Source organism: Micromesistius poutassou, assembly GCF_964030765.1.
Source record: "Micromesistius poutassou genome assembly, chromosome: 5".
NCBI classification, from domain to species: domain Eukaryota; kingdom Metazoa; phylum Chordata; class Actinopteri; order Gadiformes; family Gadidae; genus Micromesistius; species Micromesistius poutassou.
This window is the reverse complement of record NC_140275.1, coordinates 16935472-16953227: the sequence shown is the minus strand read 5'-3', so window position 1 is coordinate 16953227 and position 17756 is coordinate 16935472. Positions and strand designations below refer to the sequence as shown.

Genomic DNA, 17756 nt, shown 5'->3' with positions numbered 1-17756 from the left:
AATGACGCAATGATGACTATGCATCTGTTGCAGAGGGTGTGTTCAGCCTCTTCTATGATTACTACCCTGACCAGTGACCACGTTTGTTTTCTAAGGTAGCAGTTAGTATTACTTTAGCACTACTTTGTATTTTTGTGTGTATTGTATTATATATTGTGTCCCTTCTTACACTGCTGCTGTGATGTTACACAATAATCTGTCTTCCGGGGATTAACAAAGTGTCTTTAACAAAAATCTATCTATCTAAAGTCGTAGACAAATTATTTTTTTCAGTTTTACAACGCCCACTCATGCACACTCATTAGCAATAAGCGGGTAGTAGTAATTTTCACATTATTTTGCTGCTCTCTAGTGTTTACCTAACACAACTACATTGCCCAGTTACACACCTAATATTACAAATTCACTCGCTTTCCCTATTTCACTATTGTAGGCAGGTAAGAAAACCATGGATGTATTATAATAAGTTAATGAAATGCCTATGAGTATTATACTACAAAGAATGCGTAGTCTTTTCCTTGGTTGTGCAGTACTATTGTTTTTATTTTAATGTATGGAATAAAAAATGTACACCAAATATGATGATAGCGAGGATTTCTCATGTTTCAATAAAGGATGTGTGTTCGATTCAGAATACAGAGATATATACAGAGACTTCCTGTACATGTGACGCGAACGCAGGCAGTCGGTGAAAAGGAAATCCCGTGGTGTGATTGGTCGAAAGGAAATCCCGTGGTGTGATTGGTTAAACGGGGACATTCTCCTACACGCGCTCAGTGTCTTCCGACCACTACCGAGCCTTCGCATCTGTCGCGTCTCTCCAGACGGGCCATCAAGCGGTCGTACGCAAGCACTCCGATGAATAGCAGACATTTGCGACATAATCGAAGTCCCAAGGAAGATTTACTTCAAGAGATCATCATATAAGCGAGGTAAGAAACCTCATTACAACCTACCCTGAGACACTTTAAGTTCACTATCTGCTTCTAGAAGTCCATTCAATCTTGGCTAAAACACAACAGCCGCAAGGCAATAACTGTCAATAGTCGTTGACGAACAATGTCGCCAACCTGTGATACAGCTTTTTATTTTTATTTTATTTATTAATTTGCACTATGCGTACATGGTAACTGAAGGGCAACATAGCCAAGTACACGATATAGATCCTTTAGCTGTAAGCTAGCGTCTCTTTGCTGGGTGGTCGCTGCTAGCGTCTCAGTGAACTGTTATTGTCAGCATGTCGCTCTGTACACCGCTCCAGTCCTGCCCGCATATTACCACCCTCTACCTTGGTAGAATTCGCTACGTTCATGCATCACAGCATTGTTTATAGAGGTCCTCTAAACATCGAGCCATTACTTTGTCACAACTGTAAGTATTTAACTGAGATGCCAGGTCGTAAATACAGCTGCAACTAAATAAACAAAGTTACACCACATGTGTTTGTATAGCTTTTACCCATGAATTCCATTGGTAATTCAAAATACTACTTTTTGGTTTGTTTTTAATATCTATTGAATAAGTTGACAGACCAGGCTAAACTGTGTCACCTATCATTGTCCCTATCTAACTCATTTTTTATTTACTTATTATTACTGCTTATTGATCTGAAATACAGTGTATTGTTATGTGTTTTGGTTGCCTTCTTTTTATGTACGTCTTTTTGGTCCTATATCTATAGATGAACCTGTAGCTTGACAGTGACCTGTGTACTATGACCCTCTGCTCATCGGCTATAAAACATGAATCATGTGAAACTCAACAATGATGTTCTTTCTGTAAGCAATACAGAGGATGTTGGCCTTAATGAAAAAGGAGTGGCCTTCCGTTTGCACATTTCCTCATTTAAACCTCGAATTATAAACCATATGCTTACAGTGAGTTCAAATATTTTGATTATTGTTTTGAATATGGAAGGTAAAGTATAGATTTATGGCTGAATTCACGGTTGACTGTATTTGTGTGCTTGGAATGCAACAGTGGCCTTGGAGTTTGGCAGCCACCAACGTTTATTGGCCCAGAACCGTAGCAAACAATAACTTTCAGTTTGAGTGAGTCACACTTCCCTAAGTCTGACTTTAGAATTGACTCATGACTTGGTTCAAGTCACCAAGTTGTACGCCTTTATATGTCTGCTAGTGTTTTTAGCAAACTAACTTATACTAATGATGAATGAAAAACAATAAGTAACATAAGAACATTTTGCATTCTCAGAAGGTAAAGGCCTACAGGTACAGGTTCTGAGAAGCTACTAATAAGCCACATCAATTGGATACTTTCATGACAATTATTCTAGTGATGATTGCACTGATGCCCTATTAGTAATATGACCTACCAATTAAAATATGGGGTTTTGTCCCACTTATATTGCCTTATTGCGGCAATAAAGTCAGAAAGTGCTTGTATAGGTGATAATTAGGGGGCGGTGGATTTTGCAGCACCTCTGATGAATGATGTAGTGCTTAAATAGGAACATTGACTGTCTAACTGCCTGGCTGTTGTTGTTTTAACTAGTCTTTATTCTGCTACCCAAATCTGCATCCACAGACGCAGTGTGGATATGGTTTCTACTGCTACAAAATGTTATTTATTATATATACGGTCAAATATAGATATCATATAAGATTCTGAAGTTATAAAAGAAAGAAAAAAGCTTGTTATATAAAAGCCTCATTGTTATTGTACTCAGACTATTAAATGGGGACATTTTTACAATTCCCTGGCTTAATAATACAATTTGTCCCCCAACAAACATCCCTTAGTTGGTGGCTTTCAGATGTGGCTTACTGCTCAGACACTCCCAGAAATGCAGGATTGGACAATTTATTTCTACGACACAAGTAGCTTGTAGCTTATAGCTACAGTTTCATTTCCTCACATGTGTCACCACCAGCCTTCTCAAGCTAGCCTAATTCAAAACACAAATGTACACTTCCTATCTGTACATTCTTTCCATGCCACCCTTGGTTTAACGTATGTTGTTTGAATGAACAGCTTTAATGAGTGTATGAATAAATCCTGTCAAAACACAGAAACTGATGAATGGTGCGATACATTACCATGGCAAACTTAGAAGGCTGTGATTGGCCTAGGTTTGCTCCTACCACAACCCACCACAGCGTTGACAGGAAACAGAAGCCGTCTGCTCAGAGGGTTCTTACTCCTGACATGCTACAATGAGGGAGCCCTTGCAAGGCTACCCAGCATTAAGGACCATTAATGAGTAGGCCAAGTATATGTTGAGTGTATCAATATACGTTTTATATTATATACATACACCATATGTATGCAGTGCATTATAAGCCGCCTCAAGTCAAAATAAGAAAGAGTTGTTTTGCCAGGTAACTTGAGCCAAATGAAGGAAGTTGCTGCAGTGCATTGGTGCAGAAAAAAAGTTTGTGGAACATGTTTGTGTGTGTAGTATTATGGGAGACAGTTTTCATACCGTAGAAAGTCAACGGATAGTTTATCATTGTTAGGCAAACAATAACATCTGCCTGACAACCTCACTGTTCCTACCCAATTCCTGGAAACTAAATTAAAGCAAGCCACACACTCTTTCCATAGACGGAGTCTTCTGTACACAGTCTTCTGGTCTACAACAGAACCTAGAATCTCTTTGCGTGTTAACTTGAAAGCAAGAAAAACATCTGTTTCTCTGCCTCATCTTTCTACTGGCCTTGACTGGGTCCTTACAGACTGGATTAGTACGATCTATTCTGGGCACTGTTTTTCAGGATTAGAAACTCTAAATTACTTGTCTTTGACTCTAGAGAGCAGATTCTCAATTGCTGTCGTCACATGCAAGCCATCTGTGAAAATGCATGCTTTCACTCAGCATAACAGCCATGTTTGCCCTCTTTATTGTAGTATGTATATTGTTACAATGAGTGTGTCTTTTCATATTTCAGGATACTTGTGTGTACTAGTCCTAGTAAAGTGTTAATAAGTGCTTCTTCATGTGTCAACTCAAAAGGCATATGACGACAAATCTTTTTATCCAAAACAACTTAAGGGATTTACCGCTACTTCATCAATATGTCATTTAAGAGCATATCAGGGTTGGGCATCTTGCTCAAGGAGGCTATTCTTCTGCTTATTCTTATAATGTTATTATAACCTCTCCTACTCTCTCTCTCTCTCTCTCTCTCTCTCTCTCTCTCTCTCTCTCTCTCTCTCTCTCTCTCTCTCTCTCTCTCTCTCTCTCTCTCTCCCCCCTCTTACTCTCTCTCCCCCTCTTACTCTCTCTCCCCCTCTTACTCTCTCTCCCTCCCTCTTACTCTCTCTCAGAGTATCTCCACCACTGCAGAGCAGGTGACTGTCCGCCATGTTGTCCAGGTTGAGGACCTCGCTGCCCATCCGGCCGTGTGTCTCTGCGTGTCGATGGGCTCACACCAAGGACAAGGGCAAGCCCCTTATGCTCAACCCACGCACCAACAAGGTAAGCAGGGTGGGCCTTGGTTTCCATCAGGTGTGGAATATGTTCAGGTGTACTGTGTTTGCTGTGTTTAACATTGGGGCCCATGTTTGCAAAAGGATTAGAATAGGTGGGACTAAAGCTGGTTGGGCTGGGCAACCTTGTGGTAGAACACACCCACATAGTTGTATACACTCACACTTGCATACATGCTCTCAGAAACACACACATTCACACTCACACACACATACACAATACACACAAGTTAAACAAGTTAATTAACCTGTTGTCCCTGCAGTAATATTTGGCTGAACCATAAGCACAAGTTCCTGCTCTTTTATGAAGTGCAACCAACCTAACTTCCCCCACCGTCCCACTGTGTCACATGACTTTACCTCCCCCATCTTAAACCACGAGTCGCACAAGTGGTCACTTGAAGATAGGGGAGTGGTCTGACAACGTCGACGTTGCCAACAGGTTGCCTCCAGAAGTATACCGTTTTGTAGGAATGTTAAAGTCAAACCAAGGGTTGGAGGGGCTGTCACAGAAACCCTGAAATGTATAATTAGAATGCCCTTCAAGTCTCCAATCGGTTCTTCTACATGAGAGCTGTCGGTTCTGTGCCCTTATCGTCTCTCCCAGGGCATTCTGTGCCTCTAGAGGTGACAATATTACCCAACTGCTAATAATAGCAGCACAGCTGAAGGCTGAAGGTCTGGGTTTGTTGTGCTGGATGGGACTCCTTTCAACAGAGGCCTGCCATTTATTTGCAGGTTTCTGAAGTAAACCCTGAGGTGCTGGGGGGTAATGATAAATAATAATAGGACTGCTGCAAATATTAATGCAAATGAGTCCTGTGAAGTCAAGCCTTTTGTCGCTAAGAGCCTTTATTATTTCTAAGTGGATCCCAATTACACTCCAGCCTGTATCAACTTAAGGTTTGGTTAATGTGAAAAAATCATTGTAACAGATTAAACCTATTAATGCCCTGAAGATTAAAGTGTCATTATAAGCTGAAGTTGTGCTTAATGTGGACCCAGAGATGGTTTCCAGTCTACATGCACACTAGCCATCTGACTAATGAGTTGGCTTTGTTGAAAGGTTTCGTCCACATACACTCACAAGCACTCCTGGTTGCATATTTATATAAATATATACATTTTGAAAGCAACTCAGTTTGTTCTGAACTATCTGCTTGTAGTTTTCTTACAGAAACAAAGAATACAGCAGCATGATTGGAAGGAAGTTAACATGTCTAGTCGGCAGAGAAGGGCAGCAGCAAAGCGCGTCATCACAAGAAATGTATTTATACAAGTGCGTAGAATTGGGTTACTCTAATGCCCCGGCCTCTCAATGAACCATCCCCTATTATGTAACATCCCCATCCCGTGATCGCCACGAGATTGACCAAAGACAATATCCAATCTAGTATACCAGAGTCTTGTGTACAAGTGTTGAGGGAAACTGGATTTCAGCCAAAACATATTATAGGCCCATAACATAAAGTTTGTTCAGTAGAATACAAATATATACAATATACACTGACATATTTTGTAGTTGCTATATGTTAGCATTATGTTCATTGGAGAAAGGGCAAGGTCCTTAATCTTGTAGGTTTTACATTTTCACATTTATGTTTCTTCTTACTACACAAACGGAATGGCGTTGTTGGAGTTTGTGCTGCAGTGGAGTGAAATGAGGCATCAGCATGACTCAGCAAAGGCTGAGTCTGTACCCCTCTCTCCCTTTACATTAACCCATAAAGAATACAATGAAACACAGACACAGACTCACACACACATACACACACACGCATGCATGCACGCACACACACATGCACACAGAGACACATACACGTGGGTTAAAGCAAGACTGTTATAACTTCCACGTGTTGCCTGTTCTAGCTCATATTTCACCCATGCCTGTACCATTTTACACACACACACAAGCTCACGAGATGCATGAACTTTAAATATGGCTTGCATCGTAGGTCTTCGCCATCTTCCTTGCTCTCTCTTTGCCATGCTGTGTTTTTATACTCATCATTGTATTGGCCTTACAGCACACATTTCCCCTTCTCTTAGCTCTTTGTAGGATAAAACGATTCCCTTCTCGCTGTTTACTCACCCGCCTAGCCCTGCTTTGGTGTTAAATAGCTTCTGCCAGGCCAGGCTTCTCCTTCAGAGTTCCAATGTATAGTGTGTCTATATTGGCCTGGTGACTGGGTTCCCAAAGGTTATGTGTCTATATTGGCCTGGTGACCGGGTTCCCAAAGGTTATTCTGCCCTAAAGGTGAAGACTACCTTATGCATGTCATAGTTAATGTATAGACATGTACTGTCATATATTTTGGTCTCTTGTGTTAAATAAAACCCATGATTTATTTGAACATATATATTTTATTAGAAATCGATCGATTTTTTTTTTTGTAACAAAAAGCTATTTTGTCCTATTCTACATACATTTTTGTGGTAATGGAATGCAGGAGTTACTATCTTATCCTGGATAAATAATTGATTATTGTTAATATTATTAATGTGTTCATATTCAAGTAAAGTCAAATTAGCATTACATTTAAACCATCCAGCATTGCTTAAAGATCTTATTTAGGACCTTATGACTCAAGGACAACTTGAGTCACGAGCAAAGCAAGTGAGTTAATGTTCACAATGCTAACTAACAAACGATGAATGTTGTGTGCAGTTCAACAATCCAATTTTAATGAAGTTATTTGTCGATCATAGTGCATACAGGATGCTTCTCTTTTCCTAACCGTTCTCCGTCTCTGTGTCTCTCCTCCAGGGCATGGCTTTCTCCCTCCAGGAACGCCAGATTTTGGGCATTCAGGGTCTCCTCCCTCCCAAAGTGGAGACCCAGGACATTCAGGCCTTGCGCTTCCAGATTAACCTCAAGAAAATGTCGGATCCTCTTCAGAAGTAAGACGTAGCTTTCAAACCTTGCTAGTGCGTGTGTGTTTTGTTTTTATTCCAAAAAACAATCAAGGCCCAAAAGCACCCGGTCCAGGGGACTTCAAAAACATAAACCAGCCTTCCAGTTGATCAGGGTATCGTAAAAAAAAGCCCAGCCCAGTTTTCACTAAACCTTGACCCTAAACCTTCATAATAATAAAGAATTGTGGTTGCTTTCTCACAATGTCAATGAACAGGACGAACAGGCACGCGCACGCACACTCAAACAGCCATATTTTAGTGTCTTTGTTGTCCCTGTGGTATATGCATTTTTCTTGTCCACCGTTTCACAAATCATGAAACGAGGGTAGTCGATTTGAACACAAATGAGAGTACTTCCCTTACTATTTCTACTTCTGTTTATTTTCATTCAAAACTTTCCTCTTTTAGTTCTTTCCTCCAGCTTCTGCATCCCTTCCTCTCCCTCGTTCTGCCTGTTTGATTCACACCTGCACTCATTGATCCCCGTCTTTTGGCGGCTGTCCACAGGTACATCTATCTGATGGGCATCCAGGAGCGGAACGAGAGGCTGTTCTACCGAGTGCTGATGGAGGACATAGAGGAGCTCATGCCCATAGTGTACACACCCACAGTGGGCCTGGCCTGCACGCAGTATGGACACATCTTCAGGAGACCCAAGTAAGACCCTAGGGGAGTCCCTTCAGGACCGGCAACCCTGAAGCATGTTTCCATGGAGACGGGTAACTCGGTTACTGGAAATACGTTTAGGGCCAGGTGAAATCGGTTGAAGCGCTGGCATACGCTAGAGTAATTTGATAACGGGTAAGCTCATTTGGACATCATAGTTGGATTTCTGTCCTTAAAGAGCAAGCGCTTTAGTTTTGGAGCAAGGCACTACATGTCACCAATGCAAAACACAAACTGCAGCCACATTGCATTTTGCCTGTTTATCTACTCGAATAATACCAGATTTTCACCGGGGGTTTACAAAGCACAACCAAGAGATGATGTCATGATTTCTTTATCCTGGATTAGAAAAAATCAAAGCTGGTCAAATGAAAACCAAATAAAGACATAGACATAGACAAGGCTAACATCACTGCTTCCAACAGAGGCTTGTTCATCTCCATCCTGGACCGCGGACACGTCCGCTCCATTCTGGACAACTGGCCTGAAACCAACGTTGCTGTGAGTACATTAGCAGATGAACACATTACTGATTCACATTGATTGTTTTCTACCATCGTAGAGTAATTGGTGTGTTTTCCTCCTGTGTGTGTGTGGGTGTGTGTGTGTGTGTGTGTGTGTAGGCAGTAGTAGTGACAGACGGAGAGCGTATCCTGGGCTTGGGGGACCTGGGTGTGTTTGGCATGGGGATCCCGGTGGGCAAGCTGTGCCTGTACACGGCCTGCGCTGGCATCAGGCCTGAGAGGTGTCTGCCCGTGGTGATCGACGTGGGCACAGACAACGAGGTGGGAATACCACACCCGTAACAGACCGTACAGTGAGATTGATACCCACAGTAGGAAGGACATAATATAATCTGCTTGATTGATATTTTTAACCCTAGCTGTACACTACACATCAAAATATGTATTTTTGGGGTTTCTCTATTAAAGTTGCTGTAGGTGAGATTGTATAGGTGTAAAGGGAGCAGAAGAGAACAAGCAGAAAAAGTCATTTTTATTACAAACCAATGCGTTTGGCTTTGAACTTTTAAACATGTGTTTTTTCCACACCATCGTTACATGACGTTGCGGAACATGTATTTCATAAAGCTGTAACATCTTCCAATGGCTAGTGGCATGCCCACATAGCACAGTACTAATGAACAGCCCGTACCAGACTGTATCCAACCCTTTCTCTTTCAGACCCTGCTGCGGGACCCCTTCTACATGGGCCTGTACCAGAAGAGAGACCGCACGCAGGCCTATGAGGACCTGCTGGATGAGTTCATGGAGGCCGTGGTGGATAAATACGGCCAGGACACACTGATCCAGTTTGAGGACTTTGGGAACCACAACGCCTTCCGCTTGATGAGGAAGTACAAGGAGAAGTACTGCACGTTCAACGACGACATCCAGGGTGAGCAGCTATATACTGTTGGATACTGCGACACCTAGTGGCCAACCTGAAGGCCTGCAAGGGAAATCCACAAAAACTTATTGTGAACTATTGTTGGGGATGCAATGTTAATACATTGTCAACTTACCCCAAGCCTACATATTTGTTCAGAACGATATCTCAAAATCACTTTTAATACCATTTAAGATTCCTCTTGGGAAGGAGAAAGTCAATGTCCTTTGTCTTTTTCCCTGCATTAATAGAGATTAATTAAATCCTAATGTGGACTAATGGCTCAACGTTTGGCTCTACTCTGACACAGGCACTGCAGCAGTGGCCCTGGCTGGTCTATTGGCAGCTCAAAGAGCCATCGGCAAACCTATCACAGAGCACAAAGTGCTGTTTCTGGGAGCTGGTGAGGTAGGCTATAAACACTGTGATTCTAGACGAAAGTACATCATTAATAGCATCTCTTGAATATGTATGTACAAATGAGCCAGGTGCTGCTATCCTGAAAGTATTATGTGCATTCATTGTGTACGTGTCACACAGTGATCTGTGTGTCAGAGGGACAGGGTTCCCTGTCACAAGACATTTCCCAAGGAGGGTTTGGATCCTCTAGACTAGAGACACGCATGCACGCACACATGCACGCTTTGTAAAGGTAACAATACCTGCAGTGTGCACCTATCACAGTCACAGCCTCACAGGCCGATGGAATGACTCCCTTAAAGGCTTACACCCCTTGCACACTGTACACGTCCGTCGACGGATCTCATTGACTTTGCATAGGACGCTCCCGAAATGCATTGTGGGTCCATCCGTAGCATCGGCTCCGTCTCTTGCGTCCAAAAGTTGAGAAAAGTTAAACTTTTCAGGCAGCGACGGATCCGTCAGCCAATCAGATTGCGTTATGCAAATGCATGCCTTGTGATGCTACTTGGACTCTGCCCAATGAAATTACCTTTGTGGTACAACCCGGGAAAGCACATGGATATGTCAAAAAAGCCCTCCGGCAGTGGGGGATTTAAAAATGGAGGAAAAGCTAATAACTGCTGTGGGTAATCGCCCAATTCTGTATGATACGTCCCTGTATACATGTTATAATTCGGGAAGCGATTTGATTGGCTGCTGGCTGAGTCTGCAAAGACTACTCCACCATGTGTCCGACACGCCCTCTCTTGTCCGTCGACAGACGTGTACAGTGTGCAAGCGGCGTTAGGCGTTACCCGAGGCCAATCGAAATCACTGAGAAGGAAGTTAAAAGAAATATCACTTCTTTCAGTGTCGGCTAGGATTGCAGTATACCACAGTTGCAAGCAAAATTATTGGTTTATATAATGGTGACAGCAGAAGGGCATGAACATCCTCACAAGGTGTGGACTTTCCCGATCGACCTGTAATAGGAAAATACAGAATGAAATCCAGATTGCTGGTTCCTTTTCAAATATCTTTATGTGCTAAATGTTCAACATTTGGCTGTGGTCTGATTGATGTCTTGTGACACTTGTCTCCGCAGGCTGCCCTGGGCATCGCTAACCTGATTGTCATGGCGATGATGGAGAAAGGGCTAACTCTGACTGAAGCCAGGGAAAAAATCTGGATGTTCGACAAGCATGGGTTACTAGTAAAGGTGTGTGTGTGGGTGTTTGTGTCCCTTATCTTCACCGTCCCTTATCGACGTCTGGACACATGTGAATGCTTAATTAAATGTAATTAAATTGATTAGAAGAGGCTAAAAGGAAATAAGCTTGTGTCTCTGTTTGTCTTCTGTCTATGTTTCTGTGGCTATCATCTTACATCGTTTCAAACATGGCGGATAAGCAAAATTAAGCTAAACTAATGGGTCCGCCGGAGTTGTTATTGAACCTTGTCTGTGTCTGTGTCTGTGTCTGACCAGGGCAGAGCTCAGGAGGCTGATGGCAACCAGGAAGCGTTTGTCCATGACAGCCCAGGGACGGTAAACAACTTCTTGGATGCTGTGAACACCCTCCAACCCACTGCCATCATAGGTACCACACCTCCCTCTCTGGCTATCATAGCTACCACACTCCCATCCTCACTCTGGCCATCACTCCCTACCTCTTTGTGGCCATCATAGGTACCACACTCCCATCCTCTCTCTGGCTATCCTAAATACCACACTCCCATCCTCTCTCTGCCCATCAAAGCTACCACACTCCCATCCTCTCCTATCCTGTCAAGATTGAGATTAGATTGAGATTGAGATCATCTCTATTTCTTTCATATTTTCTTTTGGATCATCTTATTCATGAATTATAAATGATAATAAAGCAATGCTTTCCTAAACGCAAACCTGAGGCAACAAATATTGTAGTATATACTAGTGAAAGGATGTTTCCTCTGTAGCCATATTGCATATTGCCATATTACAGCAATTGACTGACATTTAACTGCTCAAAACCTACCGGATTTCAATCCTACATCTTTAAAAATACTTTAAATGCAGCTTCTAGTGCCGGCATAAAACTAAACTCATGAAGTCTTTGTGAGAGCAGAAGATGGCCATGTAAACAAAAAACTTCCTGTCCTCCTCGTCCTCTTCCTCTTCCTCCTCCTCCTCCCCCAGGTGTGTCGGGGGCGGGGCGGCTGTTCACCCATGATGTCATCAAAGCCATGGGTACACTTAACGAGCGACCAATCATCTTTGCCCTGAGTAACCCCACCACCAAGGCAGAATGCACTGCGGAGGACGCCTACACACTCACCAACGTATGACTCACCTCTCCTCCTTTTTCTCCTTCGGTAGCAGACGTTTCTTTTAAGTTTGCCGAGTTGTTGATAAAGTGAGTGTGCACTAAAAAGTACTGCTCAGTCCTGGATGTGTTGCAGTGCTTTTTCTGACCAAACAGCCATGACTGTTATTATTCTTATGTATTTTGATATTTTTTATATATTTTGAAGTCCTTCTTTGTGTCCCTCTGTAGGGAAGATGTCTGTTCGCCAGTGGAAGTCCCTTTGACGCGGTGACCCTGAACGACCGGGTGTACATCCCAGGACAGGGAAACAACGCCTACATCTTCCCAGGTGGGGCGTGCAATTTCTGTTTGCTGGAGCCCATTAGAAAACATATTGATTGGGTCCATGTAAATACTGACCAACAATATGTCACTGAATGCAAATGTACTCATAATAACAGGTGATGGCTAGCTGATCTTTTGGCTCAATCCATGTGTTTCAGGAGTTGCCCTGGCGGTGATCCTGAGTGGCGTGAGGCATATCAGTGATACAGTGTTCCTGGAAGCTGCCAAGGTACTACGGTTTTTGCTGAACTGTCGCTCCGCCATTGATCCATTGCTTTCAATTTATCTATACAAAAATACCACTAAACACCAAGAGTACTTTACCTTTAATTGAGAGAAATGTATGTAATTTGTGTGTGTCTTAAGCACTTTATTGAAATGTTTTTAAATGTACAATACCATATCAATTATTATTTGAGGTGGATAACAGCTGTGGTTTCAGTATTATCTAAGTCTGCTTCTACGGGACAACATGGCTTCACACCAGTAGTGGTATCTTGAACAGGAGTTTGAGTGGTTCAACACTGTGTTTGACCTTCCTCTTAGACCCTGGCAGACCAGGTATCCGATAACGAGCTACAGGAGGGGAGACTCTACCCTCCTCTCTCCGAGATCAGAGAGGTGTCTCTGCAGATGGCTGTTAAGGTAAGCGCTCCTGGGACCCCAATCTCTTGGATTCCATCATTATTACCAGTAAAAGGGGACGATAGTTGGTTAGAGTTTAGCTTTGGACTAGTACATAGTGTTTAGTTTGTGTGTGTGACGTGTATCCTTTTTACTCTCTGTTGCAGCTAATGTTGGCTTATGTTTGAACTGTTTAGTCGTTCAGCAGATTCCCGTAAGAGACTCACAGTGAATTTGGATGCATGTCATTCAAGGAGCAGGTGGTTGGGGTGAAGGCCTCTTGCTCAAGGAGGTTTCCACCCTTAGGCTGTGGAAACCAGGGATCGAACAGCAGTACTTTTTAGGCTGAGAGTGGAACACCTCAACCGCTGTACTCTCCTGCCTGATGGTGACGGCCTCTGATCTCTGGCCTACAGGTGGTGGAGTTTGTGTACGCTAACGGCATGGCGTTCCGCTACCCCGAGCCCGTGGACAAGGACGCCTTCGTGCGCGCCACCGTCTGGGACACCAACTACGACTCCTTGATGCCCGACATCTACGAGTGGGAGGGCGTCGACTTCAACCCCAAGACGGACTGAACGGAAGAGGCGAACACACGACCCTGAGCGCGGCCCCCGTCCCCACAAGTCCTCACACGCCCTCTCACACTCGCTCTGCTCTGCTCTGACCTCGCCTCAGATCTCGGATCACAGTGGGAATCAAAAGGCAGTTGACGTTATTAGACATGTTATTCTCAATTGCCATCTTTGAATATTAGATATGTTATTATTATAGATTTGTTTAAGATTGGCAAGCTCATTAGGTTTTGGAAATTGTTATATATTTTTGAAAAAGATTGAGCTCCATGGAACCCACAGTTGGTTTCTGATGGTCAAGATGAGAAACTCTGCTTGGGGCGAGCAGCTGCTATTGGCAGAGAAAGAGTGTGAATGGATTTGATTGCGGATGTTTGGGACCCATAGCTAAAATTGACCCTTTTGGTTTGTTGGGGGGACACTATTTTCAGGGACAGATAATGAACAAATAGACACTCTGATGAGATAACTCCAAATGAAAAGCCAACATCCACTCCTTGCTGCAAAAGGGATTTCATTCATTGTATTGTTTTATTGTTGTTTCTCAAAATGTTGTTCTCCAGTGTTTGTATTTTTGTCTTGAACGTCAACCCTTGTTTTTGCATTGTTGTATGTCAATTGTGTAATCTCTCCTTTATCCATAATGTTCAACTATATGTGTTACAAACACTCCTTGTGTAGGTTGTGGTAAAGAGTGCAGCTAAATGTAAAGTGTGTGTATATAAACATCTACACACACACTCCAATTGGATAACGCAACAAAGTATAATAAAAATGTATTTTAAATGTTTTGGATGACATTTATGTTCTGAATATGAAAACTATTTTCAGGAACAGATGAACAAAAAATCTTGAACGTCAACTTGTCTTGGTATTCTTGTGTGTCAATTATGTAATCCCTCCTTGTTCATAATGTACTACTACATGTGTTACAAATGCTCCTTGATTAGGTTTTGGAGTGTGAGTGCAGCTAAATGGAAAGAGATATATATATATATATATATATATATATATATATATATATATATAGAAACATATATATATATATAGATATATAGAAACATATATATATATATATATATATATATAGAAACATACATACACTACCCAAGTGGAAAACGCAACAAAGTAAAATAAAGATTTATTTTAAACATTATGGATGACATTTATGTTCTGAATATGAAAACATGAAGTTTCACTAAGATGTATTTGCTAACCGTTAAGCTTATAGTATAGTTCATCGTCTCATTAGCTTGTGTATGGAGTGTATTTGCATGTCAATGCAATGTCACATAAGTCCACAGTGGCTTGAAGCAGCCAACCTGACAACCAGCTTATGACGTTTATCAAATAGCTTAATTAGGTTTGATTTAATTGAAGGAGTAGTCATTTAATTTATAGGCACACTTACGTTTAATTTGATTAAGTTAAATGTATTAACTGTTTTATTATTTATGTTCTCCGTGTATGACGCGTGAATGGGATGACGTCGCGTCGCGTCGCCGCGCATCTCCCTCGGTCTGTTTGCACGTCGCCTGTAGATTACGTCACAGCAACGTGATTGGTTACCTACTACAACAACGCCGTTGTTGCTGGTGGATGAAAATGTCAGATTGTATTTGTATTTGTATATAATTTCTGGAAACCATGACAATGGATCTGACTTTCTTGGGGACTGGATCTGCATATCCGTCCCCCCATCGCGGCGCTTCGGCGCTGGTCCTCAGGACGGAAGGGGAGTGTTGGCTGTTTGACTGTGGGGAAGGAACTCAAACCCAACTCATGAAAAGTCAACTCAGAGCAAGTGAGTAACGTTAGTAGGCCTACTTTAGTTGAAAAAATCGTGCAATTTGTGTTTGATCAATTTGATCATGTCGCTAGTGCTCCAAGTCCCGAGGGTAACTCGCTTCTAATTCAATAATCACTGTAAAGCATGTGTACACCAACAATACAACGTTGTACTCATCCAGGTCGCATCACCAAAGTTTTCATCTCACATTTGCACGGGGACCACCTATTCGGTTTACCCGGTCTCCTGTGCACCGTGAGCCTACAGACGAACCCTAACCCCACTCAGCCTCTGCCCTGCGTGGATATCTATGGCCCCACGGGCCTCAGGAAGTACCTCAGGGTGACTCTGGGTCTCACGGGCTCACAACTCATCTTCCCATATGCAGGCAGGTACCAAATATCAATACACACCCGTTGTGAACTGTGAATATGAACTGGCCCGTCTAATACTGATACTGGGAGAAAATATCTCAGAAGTAGTAAATGTCAGTAAAAAATATATTTTGTTCCATAGTCCCTTGAAGCATATCTGCACAAAACAAACCATGTTGTAAAACACCTTATCAACCCTTAAACACAGAATCGTATGATTTGCCTCAAAAATCATCTTACGCCTAGTATTAAGAAACCACTAGTATCTCTAATATATTTTATATTGAACGTTATGGTGATCTGATTAAGGTGTATGTTCACTGTGATACTTTCTTCCAATGTAGTTCATGAGCTTGAAACTCTGCCTGACCAGAGTCCACCAGAAGGGCAGCTGAGCTGTGAGGTTTGTGTCACAAATACAAATATGTTGTAAAATATTGTAACCCTGTTAATAACGCAAACACACAAAACAAGACTTGCAGTGAATATAGTCACATGTCATCCCATAATAGACTAGCATTCCATCTGCTTCTGAGTTTTTCCTTGATCTTTCTCGTCTTTGAAGATGACCTCAGAGTCGGGTCCGCTGCATCCTCAAGAGCAGCTGGGGAGAAGTGTCTCCCTGGACGTCTCCACTGACTGCTACCTGCTTTTTCAAGACAAGCGGTTTGTGGTGAAAGCCTTCAGGTTGTTCCACCGTATCCCCTCCTTTGGCTTCTGCGTTCAGGAGCACGACCGACCTGGCAGACTCAACACAGAGCTGTTGAAAGAGTTAGGTAAAGCAGCTTTTTTTTTAAATGATGTTTTAGTATATTTTCTATCAATTGTTATTCCAATGTGAGGGACATGTTGATGTTTGTCTGGCTAAGTGCATTGGTGAGTATTACCATTAATCTCAATAACAACAGTGCATCGACTATTTGAACAGAATTTCCCATACACATACCATCCAAACCCAGCAGAGCCCGGGTTTTGATCTGTTAATGGTGACACAAGTTAAAAAAAGTATGATTTTTCAATCAGTACAGTGGACCAAGACCATCACATAACCAACAGTGACACACCCTGTGCAGCGCTGCTTGTAACGTGAATAACCCTTTACGCTCTAGGCCTCCATCCCGGACCCCAGTATGGCCGTCTGAAGGCTGGGGAACCTGTGACCCTGGAGAACGGCCGTGTGCTGCTGTCCAGTGAAGTCATGGAAGAAGCTATTCCAGGGAGGAAAATCTGCATTTTAGGAGACTGCAGTGCCATTGTTGGAGATGGACCACTGAAGGCATGCCACGGCGCAGACATTTTAGTTCACGAAGCTACGCTTGCTGATGAGCAGCAGGAAAAAGCCGTGGAACACGGGCACAGCACTCCCAAGATGGCTGCCGCAGTAGCCTTGGCTTGCGCTGCGCAAAAGCTGGTTTTGTATCACTTCAGTCAAAGGTACAAGCCTTGTGCCATGCAGAAGGAAGGGGATGACGATGACGTTCTCCTGCTCAAAAGACAGGCTGAAGACGCCCTTCAAGGTAGCGGTGTAGATGTTACTCTGGCTGAGGACTTCCTCACCTTGGCAATACCCCTAAAAAGGTAGTTTGTTTTTTATATCAAACATTTGATTCAAAATAACTAAGAGGCCGCCCCTTTTCAGAAGTTGACTGAAAAATGTAGGACAATAAACCAATTACAATATACTTGAAATCTCCCAATAAGGTTATCCCTAAGGAACTCTAACATTGAGGTGCAGTTCGGTTCGACCAATATCCACAAACCCACAGTGTCATAGCATGATTCGGTGGGGGTTATGAACAATAATTGTAATATTTGTCATGTCAGTTTCTGTGCATATATAGCTCGTTTGCAGCAGTTTGAGGAGTAAAGCAAGAACAGAACCTTTTCCAGAGCTTTATTTCTGGATCTGTACACAAGTTATTAAAGTACAACAGAAAAT

General features: G+C 42.5%; 2 protein-coding genes across 2 annotated transcripts; both read left to right on the top strand.

Annotated features, from left to right (window-relative positions):
• The first annotated feature begins 790 nt into the window (after positions 1-790).
• Positions 791-14444, top strand: me2 (malic enzyme 2, NAD(+)-dependent, mitochondrial). The gene is made up of 15 exons (XM_084468254.1): positions 791-932; positions 4291-4441; positions 7220-7353; positions 7876-8025; positions 8460-8535; positions 8658-8819; positions 9219-9432; positions 9734-9831; positions 10931-11044; positions 11312-11423; positions 12002-12144; positions 12360-12459; positions 12614-12684; positions 13002-13100; positions 13496-14444. Exons 2-15 carry the CDS (start codon positions 4328-4330, stop codon positions 13655-13657), a joined length of 1749 nt encoding a protein of 582 aa, XP_084324380.1. The 5' UTR covers positions 791-932; positions 4291-4327; the 3' UTR covers positions 13658-14444.
• Positions 14445-15236: 792 nt separating this feature from the next.
• On the top strand, positions 15237-17641 carry elac1 (elaC ribonuclease Z 1). The gene is made up of 5 exons (XM_084468258.1): positions 15237-15458; positions 15625-15831; positions 16162-16220; positions 16383-16593; positions 16927-17641. Exons 1-5 carry the CDS (start codon positions 15302-15304, stop codon positions 17397-17399), a joined length of 1107 nt encoding a protein of 368 aa, XP_084324384.1. The 5' UTR covers positions 15237-15301; the 3' UTR covers positions 17400-17641.
• Positions 17642-17756: the final 115 nt, after the last annotated feature.